Source organism: Fusarium keratoplasticum, chromosome 10 (genome assembly GCF_025433545.1).
Source record: "Fusarium keratoplasticum isolate Fu6.1 chromosome 10, whole genome shotgun sequence".
Taxonomy (NCBI): domain Eukaryota; kingdom Fungi; phylum Ascomycota; class Sordariomycetes; order Hypocreales; family Nectriaceae; genus Fusarium; species Fusarium keratoplasticum.
Genome location: NC_070538.1, coordinates 841,769 through 856,598, shown reverse-complemented (window position 1 = coordinate 856,598; position 14,830 = coordinate 841,769). Strand labels below are relative to the sequence as shown.

Genomic DNA, 14,830 nt, shown 5'->3' with positions numbered 1-14,830 from the left:
CACCTTTATCGATCTTTTGTGAAGGTACCCAAGGCGGCGCAGCGCGCTGAGTCATCGCCGAAAATCTGCCTTCTGCGGCCTCCATTTGTTGTACGGCGACCGTGGAGCAATAGGACTGACTGAACTAGAAGATTAGTGGGCGTGGATGGAACTGCCGATATGCCTTGTACAGATTCTACACATATTGGCGTCTTCTGAGGCGACAAGGTTGATATTTGTTGAGATTTTCCTGTGTGGTGGTTCAGGGTAATTGAGGGTGTGCTGGGACGTCACAATTCGAATCATGTGTAGCAACTAGCAACGCCCATCACAGCCTCTATTTAGTACTTATGATCGTTAATTACAGTTTCAATTACTGGGTGAGGCCTCATAAATGAGATTTTCCTGTACTGTGAGGAGTATCACTGCCATAGCCCAACAACTCTGATGTGCGGTTGTTAAACATCACCAGTCTTCACAACACTCTAGCAGCTTTTCGTCATTTACTCGTAAACACATCTAATATTGAACATGGCCAAATAACGCTCTAACAACTCTGATGGTCTATGCGCAAAAGAAACAAGAAAAAAGGCCTTGCCAACAAAAAACGGCTCTCATCAAGTCGTAAATACTCCGTCAAACAAGAAGCTTCACAGCATCTAAATGTGAAGCCTCCGAGATACTCCATGTGCCTTGGCGCTCTGCCTGTGATGGGGCGTCCATCCCCACAGCCACGACAATGGAGGTTCATAGGGAAGAGGGTGGCTAGTCGAGCCTCGCTGTCTCACAGCAACAACCCGACTTGAAACACTTTCAGAGAACAGTCGACAGAGCCTCGCAATGACGGCTCCTCGTCAACCAACCTTTGAAAGGGCAGCTATCTATTCCTCGACATCACGGGCGACAACCCGCTACAAGGCTGTGTTATGCCTCGGCTGCACGAGGCCTGCGAATATAGTTTTTCAAACGTTCGGATTCTTGCACCGAACCTGTCTCAGCAAGCCGGCGAACCGAGGCATCGACACGTGCCGATGTCTGACGGGGGAGGATAGTCTCAGAGGGTTAACGTTAGGCCAGACAGCAATGTCAGGCCGCTGGGGCTGGTCCTGCACCAAAGGTTTCGCCAGGCTCGCCCGCCAGTCACGGGAACGGCTGCGAGGGCGCAAACAGTCCATACAGCGCGTCCTGGGAAATGTCCTTTTCTTGGTCGTTCAAAAAGTCGAGCAGTCCTGGCGAGGTGCCAAAAGCGGGATCGAAATGGTCCATATGAGGGATGTAATCAGATGGAACATACGTACCCGTCGATGCTGTCGTGGTCGGCGCGAGACCAGGAGCCGAAGGGGTCATGGCCAGAGGGAAGAAGAAGCTCTCGTCAAGGCCTGCCGGCTGGGGTCCCTGCTCCGGGCCTGCGGAACTGCTCTCCTTCAGAGTGGTCTGGAACTCACGGACCATATCTTGGAGGACGCTGAGCGGCTTCTTGAGGCCAAAGTTGCATCCAAGCTGCAGCTCGCTGAGGCATGTCCAGAAGAAGGAGATGGGCTCGGTGAATTGGCCTCTCTCGTGACGCTCTTGGCGAAGGATGACAATGACAGCCGAGTAGACAGCATACGACAGCAGGAATGGCGCGCGGCGGAGAGTAAACGACTCCCGATATCGCCGGACCAGCTTCTGGATCATCAGAGCACTCTGGATGCATGCCTCCTCACCGCGTCGCTTGGAGCTCTCGTCGGTGTGCCTCCTAAGGTGACCCTCCTCAAGGAACGCGCGGTGTAGCAGGATGGTGAGCGCATGGAACGTGGTACTGTACCGACTGTTAGCAAATAGGGACCCCTACGTGGGGGCACTGGGGTAAGCTCACTGTGGGGTGATTTGATGCGGTGGAGGCGTGATGGTGGTAGTATCATCGGGGTCGAATCGCAGGTGGCTGGGTAAGCTGTTCTGCCACTTCTCAAACTCCCTCTCGATCGATTCCTTCTTGTTGAGGAGGTACTCGGTCGTGTACTTGACACACTGGATGCCGTACAAGTCATTGATCCTTGTAGAGATCTGCAGTATACGGACGAGACTGCTAAACGTTGACACGGCGTGGGCAGGTTGACGTCCATACGGAGGTGGAGCCGAAGCCGGAGACTTGGGATCGACGTAGGGCTCCCACTCCTCGAGCTCCTCAAAGGTGTCGAGCAGCTGGAGCGGCACCCTGGCCTGCGCCGAGGCGAACATGCAGGGGCGTCCGAGGTACAGGGCCTGGGTAGCATCGGTGGTGAAGGCGGCCCAGTATAGACGCTTGCGCATCTCCTGCTCCAGGTCCCGTCGTAGTACTCGCTCAGTGGTGACACCGCCCGTGCTCTCATAGTCAGGACCCAGCATCAGGTGGCAACCCAGGTCGATAATCATGCGATGCGCAGTTCCTGACAAACTCCAGCCGGCGCTCGGTCTACCCTGCGACACGAGCGACACACTGGTCAAGAGCAGAGCGAGGGCGGAAGGGATGCTTGGTTTGTCCAGCTCGTCAACAAGGAGTTCGCGGAATCGATCGTAGAAGCGTCTGCCGACGGTTTGGGGGTCATCACGGTCTGCGCGAAGACATAGGCGATCGCTGTAGAGAGAGGTCGAGTAGAAGATGGCATTGAGGAGGAGTTTATTTGCGAAAGGTCCACCGCCGCTGGCGAGACTGTCCATAATGGCAGGTCGGTAGGAGATAAGGTAGGCGTAGTGCTGTCGGTTGAAGTGCAGGTCGAGAAGATGCTTTGCCAGCTCAGGATCCACGCCGTCCAGGTCCATCAAGTCTCGTGGGTTACGGAACATGCGCGCCTCTCGTTGTCGTTGAAGCGCGGCATTGCTAATGAGGCGGGCTTTCGAGGCGGATATGGCATCGTCGCCCTTGCGGGTCATGGTATTGATGTTTTCTCGGTGCTGGGCGCGGGACGTGGGGTTCATGATACTGGCGAGACCGTGGACTGCAGAAACGTAACCGTTCTCGTGGAAGACACCGGCGACTCGGGCTTCACTGGGCGACAAGCCGGTGCCATCGCCGTTGCCGTCGTTGCTGATGGGGCGAGGTACCAACTTTGCAGGAGCAAGTTCAGTCGAGTCGACGGGTGCATTTGTTCGCGAGAGGATAGTGTTGAAGCTGTCGAGTCGCGGCTTGGTCTCACCGTCGGTCGGACCAACGCTGCTTCGGGGCGGCGAGGAGAGGAAACTGGCGCCCATTTCTTGCGCCGCTGTCGAGGCCGTAGGGGTCGGAAGAGGGCTCGCGATGGCGGCGGTCGAAGCCAGACGGCTCAGGCCATGTGTGGTGTAGTCCTGAGATGCGCGGGAAGGATGATCGGCATCCATGAGTTCGGCAGTCCACGCAGCCTGCATCTCGGGGGTGAGGATTCCGGCAGCCTTCATGTGGTCGAGCATGGTTGCGATGGTCGCCTCCAGACTCTGCACACGGGCACGAGAGGGACGGGGCTCACGTCGGGCATCGTGAGGGTACACGCAGGCAAGGTTATTTGTGCTGCACTCGATGCACTGGGGTCGCGCGCCGTCGCATCGAACCTTCTTCTGGCGACATGGCGTGCAAGTCTTGCAGAGAGCGCCACCGGACGAAGGGCGCGAAACTCCCCTGGAGTCTCGTCCGGTGCGTTTCACAATCTTGTTTGGGCCCGTCATTTGCGATCGCCTCTTGTGTGCCGCAGGCGCGGGCTTCGTCGGGGGCGGGGAGAGGTCAGCACGGCGGGCGACGACGGTGGTGATGGTGATGAGGCTGGAAGGAATCTCGTGGTGTTGAGGCGTTGACTTGAGCGAAATGTTAGTCAAGCCCTGGGTCTGGGCTTGGGGCATGGATCGAATCGGATGTGGATGGCAGGTGAGCGGCATCGGTCGCCGGTTATTTCGGTGAGCGTCTCTCCTGCCGTCAGGTCGGGTGTCTTGCCATTCCTGCGGGGAGCATCGGGCCATATTTCTAGGTGAACGGCCCACTGAACAGTAGCGGACTCGAACCCCGAGCCACTAGAATTCGGCCTCTGAGTCCGCTAGAGGGGCGCTTCCCCGGTCAAATCGGGGTCCAGCCCGGATCCACCCGATTTCCTCCGCAAAGGCAGGGTCATCAAGGCGACGGTGAGTGGTTGACGAAAAAGACTGATGCTCACCTCACCGGCCAGACGAGACGATTGAAGAAGAAGCTATCGTTCAATTAGGCTATGATTTCCAGAGTTGTCACACCCAGCACGTGCGGGCATAGCTCGGCATCCTCGGTGCCCAAGCTGGATATTGTGGCATCCAATACCTCGACAACCCTCTCAACAATGATGCACAACATGCAGTTCGGCATGTTGATACCCCGCATTCGTCTAATTTGGAACAGGTTAGGCATATGAACGATGCAGCCTGAGCCGTCATATGAAACGAGTCAAGAAATTCGTCACATATGCTGTGGTCAACTCGCGTTCGGGTGAATGGAACTTCTCTAGTCAGGAACCTACTACATATTGCACATCATAACTTCCCGTCCCCCGCATCAACAAGCCCGAGATATGTCCTAAGATCTGGCTCTTTGACTCCAAGAGTGTGAATTCGTCAACTCAGCACTACTATTGGTCGTGACCATGAGCTTTGCAGATCCCGAAAGGCGATATTAGAAGGAGGTCATACTCATGTAACCACGTAAACTGTCATCAGCCATGCTACCAAAAGTGGTGGCTTCAATCCTCTTTCACGAATACCATCATCTTACAACCCTCCTCTCTTCCGCCTTCCTTTCTCCCGAGCAGCTGACGAATCCAAAGTTTGATCAAACCTTGCCAGGGCCTAGGAGGCGTCAGGCAAGTGAGCCAAAACCAAGAAGGAATGCGAAGAACCGGAGATACGTGGATGAGGGTTGGCGAGCGTCGAGAAAGGATTCGGTTCCAAATCTATGCGTTGTGGGTGCTCCAGCTAGCTTACGCCCAGGCCATCGAATTTTCATGTTGTTGTCACATGAATAGACTCTATCAGGATCCGATGATCCGTCCTGGCACTGTCGCCCTGGTTACCCCTCTTTCACATGAAGGCGGCATCGAGTTAACAAGCTGGAAACATCTCGGGATCAATGATCCATTCAGGTAAGTATGGCTGTGTCTTCCGATTCTTCCCAGCCGACTCTCGATGCCCCATCCAGCGTAGTCCGTGTGCAGATAGGGCAGGAGGGGTTGTTCAAGGAGGTCCCTAAGATTCCAAAAAAGACTCAGAGCTTAGATATCTCGATAAAGATGGGAAATGGGTCAATGTCTCATTGTTGTTAAAGAGACTTAGTATAGTGGTTCATATCCGAATCGATACTATGGTCAACCTGACGGATGAGCCATGATAGCTGGCTGGTAGCAAGTACCGTTGTAATTCATCAGACACCTACACTTGAGTGGTAAGGATGATAACAAGAACAAACTTAAACTAATAATACTGAAAATGAGACACGAGATTATATAACAAAAGTATTATTATTTCATTGTCTTGTTAAGCTATTTGTATAAAATATCTTATTTTCTCTAGGCAAGAAGCCAATCTTGTTCTGTTTCTGTGTTGCTCCCTCGGTAGAATGAACGCCTGGGTGGCTGGGCATGGTGCTTGAACTGGACGGACACTGTAACCTACCAACAAGATTCTTGCTTGCGCCACAAATTCACCCAAACAGTGGAAGCGCGATGACGAAGAGTCCGCTGAAGTCGGCTATGTAGCTGTCAAATGACACTTTGGACAATTGCCGAAAGACGGGAACGTTGTTCGACTAGTGTCCGTCTTTAGCCACAACGGTGTTAGGCAAGTACATCAAGCTGAGCCATGGCTAGGGTATTTTTTACCCAGGTGCCGGGCAAATTTCTAGTGCCACTACTTACTCCCCAGACGAGAAGCAAGTCTTATCCTATCTAGCGAAAAGTCTAACCTACAACTTGAGCCGGCATCGGACAGTGCAAGGCTTCTTGTAAAAGTGAAGGGGAACTGGCCCGTGACGATGGCCGATTACTGCAACGATATGTTCAAGGCAAGGCTCCTTTGTTCGGCCAATTGGTATCAATTGCCGTTCTCTCAATAAATGCATTGTTTGCTTCTTGAGCATCAGGGCATCATCCCATGGTTGGAAGACCAAGCAGTGACCCGGCTTTTGGGCAATGAATTCAGTCTCGCAAGTTTTATTAGCTTGTGGCTTCATACATGAGGTATCCAAGTACCATCTGCCGCACCCCCTTATCACGATTCGATCCCTTGTCTGTCCCATACCATAGTGCAGATCATCCTCAAGAAGCTGCCCATCGAAACCAGTGCGATTACGCCCTCAAAATAGAACTTGACAACTCATATTCACAACATAACTCCTGTAATTGGCTATAGGAAGGCTTGGCTTGCGTCGGGTTCAGGAAGTGCCGAAGCATCTCCAAGCCGGAAGCCCAACATCCGAAAGCTTCGCAGACTCTGTCATCCTACCTACAGCTTGACCACGCATTTCTGGCCAGAAAAACTCCGCTTCAAGCATGGAACCGAAGATCCATTTGCAAGGGGTGCCTTCATTTGTGGCGCAATGGGGCACGGTGGCCATGCGTTATCTACGGCGGTTTGCGGCGTCGCAGTGTGTTGCTGCATTGGGATTGATGTCGATCTTGCTTCAATCACTGTTTTCATTTCGCACTTCTATCTCTGGAACCTCAGCATGAAACAAGCCTCTGATGAAGAACTAGCAAGTTTCCTGGCTTTTGCGGGATAAACGATGCTTCTTTGGGTTTACAGGTTTGTCCGCAACTTCCTTTGAGCTGTGGCTCCCGCGATCAGACAATCATAACTGGTTGCCTGGGCCTTCAAGTCCCGGTGCCAAAATCTTCACAGTCGTTCTTCTATAGAGTTACAGAAGGATAAAATCGTAATTCATATAGAAGCCCTAGCTACAGGCACAGAATATCATATCACCGAAGCAACGAGCGTCCAATCTCTAAGCGATTTCAAATTGAAGAGTAGGCAACTCAAGGTAAATCCAAAAGCCTGTAATTAGAAGAGACTTATTTTCCATGAAGACTCCAAGGTAAAACTTGAAACTTGAAGAGCTAAAAGCGGCTCAACTTGAGAACTCGAAAATGCCTATCTTGAGAAGGCATCTGAGGCCCAAATGGGTTGCAAGTAAGCTCTGGTAACGTTACTTTGGGTAAATCAGACAAGTAACCTTAAGTCAGCCGCATGGGAATGGACGGTAAGCTTTATCATTTCAAGTACGGGATGTGGCTGGCTGACCGCTGTAATATTCTATGTGGGCTGACCAACATCTCCCAACTTGGGCCAACTCATAAAGTACCTATCTTTGAGTTTTTTTCTGTCTACCTGATTCATAGTCTCATAAGTCCATATCCATTTAGATTATGTGTGGACAATGTTTGTGTTGGATAATGACAAACTTGTCATTCAGGGTCCTTTGTTTCTTTTAGCGTTCTTTCCTGATGCCCCCTGTCGAGCTGAACAACCACCACGCTGCACTCTCTCTCACGTAAGCTCTCGCTAAAGTATCACACACTCGCTCGGCGCTCCAATATCATGCACCCGCATATCATCCAATGGATCCTGCATGCATCCCATCATCGGTACTTCCGGTGGTGTTTGCACCTGAAATTGTGTCTCGCGTCTTGCCATCCGGTAGAGCCTCCTCTTCATGGCGAGAGCCTCTTCTAGATACTCAGCGCCCTCTACGTCATTTTCATAGTCGAGTAGAATCGCCTCTATCTCGGCAGATCGGTAAGAGTCTGTGATGGACGCCCAGACCATCTTGAGGTAGTCTGGTGTAAATGCAGCGCCGTTGGGCCGGCTGGGAGCAGTCTGCTCTGTCAACACTATGGCCTCGTCGACATATTGATGTGATTCGGTAAGAAGATCTAGATCGTGGTCGAATATCCGTAGAACATGGTTCAGAATGGATCCCAGACCCAAGAGCAACCCCCACGCAAATCGGTATGAGGACAGGACTCTCATAGCCATGGGTGGTGCTTTAGGCATCATGGTGGCCATTGTTGCAAATGTGACGAGCTGGCGGATTCTTGCCTTTTCGGACTGTACAAGATTGTACATGCACCGAAGCTGATACTGGTAACGCCTCGGCGAGCGAATGTAGATTGCCGCTTCTGCCATAGTTGTGGGCTCCAGACTCAAAAATGCACCTTGGTGGTACCGGACAGGACGAGGAGTGCCAGTGTTTTTACAGGCATTCCAAAACCATGGGCCCAACTCGAACCTTGGATTGAGAATGTTTGCTAGAACCTAGAGATTTGATGTTAGTATGCGGTGCAAGAATACATACACCAAGAACACTTACTGCTAATTGAGTCAGTCCCTGGAAGTATTCTGGCTCAATATCCTCTGCTTTTCCAGCTTCAACAGCTTCACGGAATAGATGTGATATCATTTCGCGATGCTGCTCAGCGTGTTTGCGGTCCAGCCAAGACTGAGGGCGTTAGTGGATGGATGGGTGCATATTGTGGCTTGCAGGTACTCACATGGCAAATGTACATGACAGAAACTGTGCGCATCTTTGTGACGACAGGTTCTGAAGGGTCTTGTATTGACTTTCGAGTCGCGGCCAGAGCTTCGCCGTACTTGGACAGAGCATCCACCTTGGATTGTTGGTATTGACGAGATCTGTATAGTGCGACCATGGCGGATACGCAGGCATCGAGGGCTGGACTGGAGCCCAGTTGTTGAGGAAGATCGGGGATGAGCTTGCCTCCAAAGGCGCGGAGATCGTATCGAATGTCTTCGATGCCGAGGATGTGAACGAGCGACGATGCGACTCTCGTCTTGCCATTGCTGGGACTCCGTCTCGGTGTTGGAGTCAGGCGTTGATCCTCAACTCCAAAAGACTGAAACTTCCATCGCTTGACGCCATTCCCAACACAATTGATGGATAGTCGTTTGCATCGGCCGCACTTTGGTTGGACTTTGTCGCACTACCCACCACTCCATGGTTAGCGTGGGACGGGTCGCCACGTTAGGCGCGCATCCTCCCGCGGGTGGCTGGGCTTACCCGTTTCTTCTGCCTCCTACAGGCCTCGCAGCCCGTGCTAGAGGGAGTTCCGGGCATGTTTTAGGGGCTCGGGTGGTGGTGTTTGGGGTATTGGAACGAAGGAAAGACACGCGATGGTCGTGATGACATGTGCTGACCTGATTACAGAATTTGGAGAGGTGACAACGGTCGGTATATAACGCGCGCATCAGCATCAGCAATGCCAACAAAGGTTCCACAGCACGTGACGTGATCTGTCGCTGCAGAGTTGCAGCACATGGGTTTCGGCCGTAGCGAGCATGCGGGCTGAGGTTGAATTAAACCAACTCCGCCCTGGGGCTGTGTGCGTGTGTGGCCCAGGGGTCTCAGCCTTATAGCCGACGCCTAAAAAAAGGAACCTGGAAATGACAGGACAAGGGCGCGTTTATCGTGTGAGAAGGGTTGGGGTCAAGATGCGGCATCCGCGGAGAGACAAACTCTCCGGACGGTAACCCTTCCGCTGGAGATGGCCAATTAGACATGGGGAAAAGGATCTCTGAGCTGAGTAAGAGGGGCAAGAGAGGATAGATACGAGAAAAAGTCACGCAATCCCTGGAGTCTACAGCGGTAATTTACCCACGACGGCAGATCAATTTGCAGACGAGCATGGCTCCAGAGGGAACAGCCAGCCAATTTGCCCAGCGCCAACTGTCGAGGTGACAAGGTGGTCAGACCCTTAACTGCGGCTACGGACCAATCTCGTCGCCAAGCGACGATTGATAGCCCGTTGCGGCTGGAGGTTTCCCCACTTGGTATCTGCGCTAATTGGATATCGCCGGACGGGGCCGGACAGGGGATGCTAGTGAGTTGCGTTTCAGTGGAACCGTGCGTCGGACGAGACGTGGATGGTGGTGCTGTGTTGCACGGGAAGAGGGTGCACCAAAGGTCTTCCTTCGGGTTGACATGTCGGCATGTGGGAGGAAGTCAGCCACAGCGAGGGAGTCATTGTCGGTCATGTGTGGCGCGCACCTCTAGGGTAACATCCATGAGGAGGATGTATATACTCTCCGTGTCCAACACAAGATTCGTTCCAAGACTTTCGAGTCTTCTAGTGTCTTCTCGACTATTGGAGACTATTTAGTGCGTCAACTGAATGATCTGCATGCGTCACCTGCTAAGGCAACGAACCCTATCAGAGACCACAGGCCAACACCCACTACCTAATCAGAGGCCTCACCTTGACAAGACAAAGGGCCTCTTCACCACAACTGCACAGTCATCCATTGCACAATCATTCGGCCGAGGAGGCAGAACACGTCCGCTTCCCCATATTCGGCCCCTTTTTTCAACGTTTTAAGCCCACAAGCGCGTGCGAGGCCTCATATCTGACCCCTATCGTGAGTGCCCAGCCACAGTAATCAGCCACCGGTATGCCCGATGCCATGCCGGGGATTTTTGCATCCATCGCGCGGCTTGGGAGGCAGCAACACCGTAGCCTAGGAATGCACGAATCGTACATATTTTCTGTACCTCGCAAAAGAATTGACTAGAACGTTTTGGTAGACCAAACAACCAAACAGATTGCGTAGTTGCAAGATGCTGTGAATGACGCATAGTCAACGTGACGCAACGTATATGCACGAGAGCTCGTGTGGGAACTTGAAAGAACTGCTAATACTTGCAGGGTCGATAATCTTATCTTATTGGACAATGGCACATTTTCGGATCTGCATGTCGTGATTCATCTGGGCTCTAAACTCAGGGAGGCCTCGACACCAAGGCTCCAGCTCCAGGCTCCAGGCACGAACAGCCAGTGATTCACAAAACACGATGTTTCAGGTGCTTCGTATGCTAGTTATGGTAATGAATTGATAAAATGAAATCTAACTTCTTGAGTAGCCTCAAGCAACTATCTACAGAATCATAAAGGAATGTAGCTAATCATTAAAACCATACAATCATAGTCACCTACCTCGCGGCCCCCAATGTCTCTCCACGCCACCTCCCAATTACTAGGCACTCCTTGCATGAACCCCCCCTATATCCCTCCCAAACTTTCCACTCGACCCTGCGTGCGCCACACACACACTAGTTGGTTCCCAAGCGCCTGTTTCATCCACTCGCCCTGCTTTCCCCAGCACCAATTAGCTGGAGTATCACGATGCCGCTCATGGCGGCCATCAGGGCCCAGTGGTAGCCAAGCTCAGACGTTGCGCCTGAACCCTTGAACTGGAAGCCTCCGACTTTAGACCTGTGATTTGATCGTGACGATGGTTTTTCCTCGGAGAGAATCGCCACCGTTTCTTTTCTGCTGCTTGAACCGCTCTCTGTTGCTGCAGGGGAACCATAGTATTCTTGACCGTATGGAGAGGGATACCACTGTTGCGACATGTCTTCTTCTCCACCGGGGCCGAGACGGGTGAGCTTCCACTTTCCAGCAGACTTTGAAGAGCGGCGCCACTCGAAAGTTTCAAAGTGGTTGTTGGTGCCATCACCGACAACCATGGTGAACCTGAACCAGGTAACAGGGTCGGCGTACTCGCACTGCAGAACGATCTGGCAAGGCATGATACCGCAACTCGGGACACCGGGCAAGTGAAAGGTTGATTCACGGTCTGATCTCTCGACGTAGAGCATCGGACTGCCCTGGACTCTTGAACCAGCGTAGAGGATCGTTGGGCCGTTCCAACCCTGGGGCATGTCGGCAGAATATAAAGCTGATGATCCGGGGGCGGCGATATGTAGAACCATCCTGGAGGAAGAGTTCATCCAGGTGAATTGTATGTTCTGAGGGAGACCCATGAGAGCCACCTCGTGAGGAATCTCTATAGGACTATCCGGTCTCCAAGATCCCTCTCCAAGGGAGTAGGGGTCCTGAAGAGTTGGCACAAACAGTGGGAAGAGCATCTTGGTCGTGTTGAAGGGAAACCTGGTGTAGTTTGCTGTTGCTTTTTCTGTATCGAGTGTTTGCTGCTTTGCTCTTTGAAGCTTTGTCTTGAGACTTTGTCTGATTGCTGCTGAATATCCTCGAACAACGAGATACTGGCGGCCGTGTTATATACAAAAGAATCGTCCATCTTGAAGAAACAAAGACTCGACCTAGATCTGGCACTGGCAGGCGTTTTCAGGTACCTGGCCATGGACGTTTGGTATGACCTAATTTGCCCAGATTCTAGGTAGCTAGCGGCGCGAGTTACCCAACAAACTAGCGGGCGCTGGCCGTTGAACGGGTTGGTTGGCTCCAGTCAGTACAAGGGGACTAGGTGACGACACACCCTGGGAAGAAGACAACCGAAGGACCGGGCCCATTTCGCGTCTGTAAAACACACCAGGCGATTCTTCCTCTCAGCCCTAAGATGGAGCATCTACCGACACCATCGAGCACATCGGCAGTGATTGGCTCTACCGAAGATCCATCATCGTTGGTAACTAAAAAGCCACAGTTTTCCCGCTCTGGTTTATCCTTGTCGTGTGGTTTACAGCTTCAACTGGTGGACCTTCCCTAATCGGGTCCATCTTGCGCTGGCATGGGTCCGGTGCATGCAGCAACACGTCATGATTAACCTCTGTGGGAGAGCCATTGGAGGGGGGAGGCATGTAGCTGGCACCACATGGCGTCCAGGGGTGGTTACCAATCGAGTTGAATTTCGCGGTCCCTTGCAATATTGGGTCTTGGCGTTTGGTGATGCTATCCAACGGCGTTGCTCTACACACTCATATACACATAATCTCCTTACACGCCTCACACAGTCCACTCACCTGCCACACACTCGTCCGTATCCACGCCCCTCCACACTACATCCGTCGTTTTCCCCTGCAGAAGCCTACAAAGATGCCCACCGTGAACCAACCACAACACACAATCCCATCTCCTATACTTGGAAAGCCACCACCCCAGATCCCAAACGCCTCATCGATTGACAGGCGGGAAAACAGGCTGTGCACACTTTTCAGCCCAAATGGTGGAGCCCAGATTGATGGCGGCGGGTCGTCACACGCACCTCCCAAGGCCCCGGTATAGCACCCATATGCATCTTGCGCCATTCCGAAGTCCAGGGCGCAGTCCTTTTGGGAGAGGCTCAGATGCAGTCTGCTCCTTCTTCTCCATAGGTGCGTGGCTTGACGTGGCTTGACGTGACTTGGTTGGCTACCCTTAGTGAGGAATGGTCTTTGGGTTCGTGTATAAAGTGCTTAGAAGAATCCGTGTTTCGTTGTTTCTGCATCGAACTTTGGTATCAGAGTCCAAACAAACACACCCCTTCCTCTTTCGTACCATGTTGCCGCTCAAAACCCTCTACTCATCCTCGCCTTTCATGCGAGTTTAGCTTCATTTGTTGTCGCAGACAAGGCAGAATCAGTGTCTTTGTTGGAAGCCCCTGTTTTGACTCACCACATGACACATGTCTTGATCCGGGTCCCGATCGTGTGTACCCATCCCACGGAAAGGCCCCAAGCCCGCAGATGATCCCAGAATCAGGGCTGCCAATGAGACCTCTTAGACAGACACAACCTCTTCAGCCCAAGCGGGCTTCGACCAGGTATAGAGTTTGTCCAACGGCTTCCCACCCCAGTAAGCTGGACCATGTGACTCCTTCTGGCACAACCAACAACGGATCTAGGGTTACAGGAGGAACATTTGACATTGCAGGATTCGATCGTCGGTACGTTGCATGATCCTCTGTTCTGTCTTGATGGCTCTCAGGTCATCAGGGGTTACCAATGGTCGAACCATCTAGATCTCACGAGGATCTTCCGAACAGAACCAACCCGACTCGAACCAAAGTGCCAATTTACAACGTCATTTCGTCCCAAGAAGGAACCTGTACGAGATAATCAATGTGCGCTTGTAGGAAGATCGCCAAGGACCTTTGGTCGGTACTCAAGTGCGGCATTTGCACAATGCGCATACCGTCCAAGCTCTGCTCCTTCGTGTATGCGAAATCTCAGACGGGGCTGTCTACCCGGCCGAAGTACTGCCCTGATGTTCTCCTGGGATCTGGATCCATGGTCCCTGAGGTTGTCGTAGATCAGAAGTACTGTCCATGCCTTCAGCTGAGGCGCCTTCTCGGATCGACACTACGTCTCATGTCCAAAAGCGTACATCGGTGCCGATTTCTAGCCTCATGTCTCTCAACTTCAGTGGATCAAGTTGGTCAGCTGAAGTGGCCTTATCCTTGGAAGCCCTGCGGAAGCACACGGCCCCCCTAGGAATGTCTCTCCAGGAATGTGCCTGCGGATAACCATGGTAGCGTGGCTACATCGTGGGGGGTGTCAAGGACATCATCCACTACTACAGGCTCTAGAGCATTGGGTCCTCTTTCGACACTACCGTAGGTCGTAGGAGCCTATACTGAGGTTGAAATGAAGCTCATCATGAATCATAATGATTGGAAACTAATCGAGGTTGAAAGAAACAAGGCAGGCAAAACAAGGCCACCCGGTATCAAGCCGGATGCTGCCTGGGCCGACAATTTGCCACACAAACTTTCCACAAGACATCGTGTTTTGTTCAGCTAGGACTTGAAACCGATGCCCATGACTCAGATGCTGCTGTCTGCCTAAGTAGCCCCAATCTATCATCTTCCAAGAGACAACCAAACATGATGATCAGTACCTCCTCTACCACAACAAGGCAGTCAAGACATGATGCAAAAGTCCTTTGAAAATAGAATGATCAACTCTCGGCGAGCGCAAACAGCCTCACTTTCATCATTGAGAAAACAAACATCTCTCAAGAAGAAACATGGACGTGCCAAATAGCGTCTTTATTCGTTTCCTAATTTTAGAAGACACGAAAGTCCTGAGATGATATGAACAACTTGACCAATCTTGGAAGTTCTCACAAGTGCCGAAGGGGACTTTGCTGCGTTTGATACT

At 52.1% G+C, this 14,830-nt stretch overlaps 3 protein-coding genes across 3 annotated transcripts; all 3 read right to left on the bottom strand.

The window, feature by feature from the left end:
- Nucleotides 1–1,119: 1,119 nt before the first annotated feature.
- NCS57_01213400 (Zn(2)-C6 fungal-type domain-containing protein) lies at nucleotides 1,120–3,843 on the bottom strand (the record flags this gene model as incomplete). Its single annotated transcript, XM_053061814.1, has 2 exons — nucleotides 1,120–1,780; nucleotides 1,838–3,843. 2 exons carry the CDS (start codon nucleotides 3,841–3,843, stop codon nucleotides 1,120–1,122), a joined length of 2,667 nt encoding a protein of 888 aa, XP_052908342.1.
- Nucleotides 3,844–7,479: 3,636 nt separating this feature from the next.
- NCS57_01213300 (Zn(2)-C6 fungal-type domain-containing protein) lies at nucleotides 7,480–9,052 on the bottom strand (the record flags this gene model as incomplete). The annotated part of the gene is made up of 4 exons (XM_053061813.1): nucleotides 7,480–8,232; nucleotides 8,288–8,416; nucleotides 8,469–8,918; nucleotides 8,996–9,052. The coding sequence occupies 4 exons, from the start codon at nucleotides 9,050–9,052 to the stop codon at nucleotides 7,480–7,482; spliced, it is 1,389 nt and encodes a 462-aa protein (XP_052908341.1).
- Nucleotides 9,053–11,065: 2,013 nt separating this feature from the next.
- Nucleotides 11,066–11,860, bottom strand: NCS57_01213200 (uncharacterized protein; the record flags this gene model as incomplete). The annotated part of the gene is made up of 1 exon (XM_053061812.1): nucleotides 11,066–11,860. One exon carries the CDS (start codon nucleotides 11,858–11,860, stop codon nucleotides 11,066–11,068), a length of 795 nt encoding a protein of 264 aa, XP_052908340.1.
- Between the last annotated feature and the right edge of the window lie 2,970 nt (nucleotides 11,861–14,830).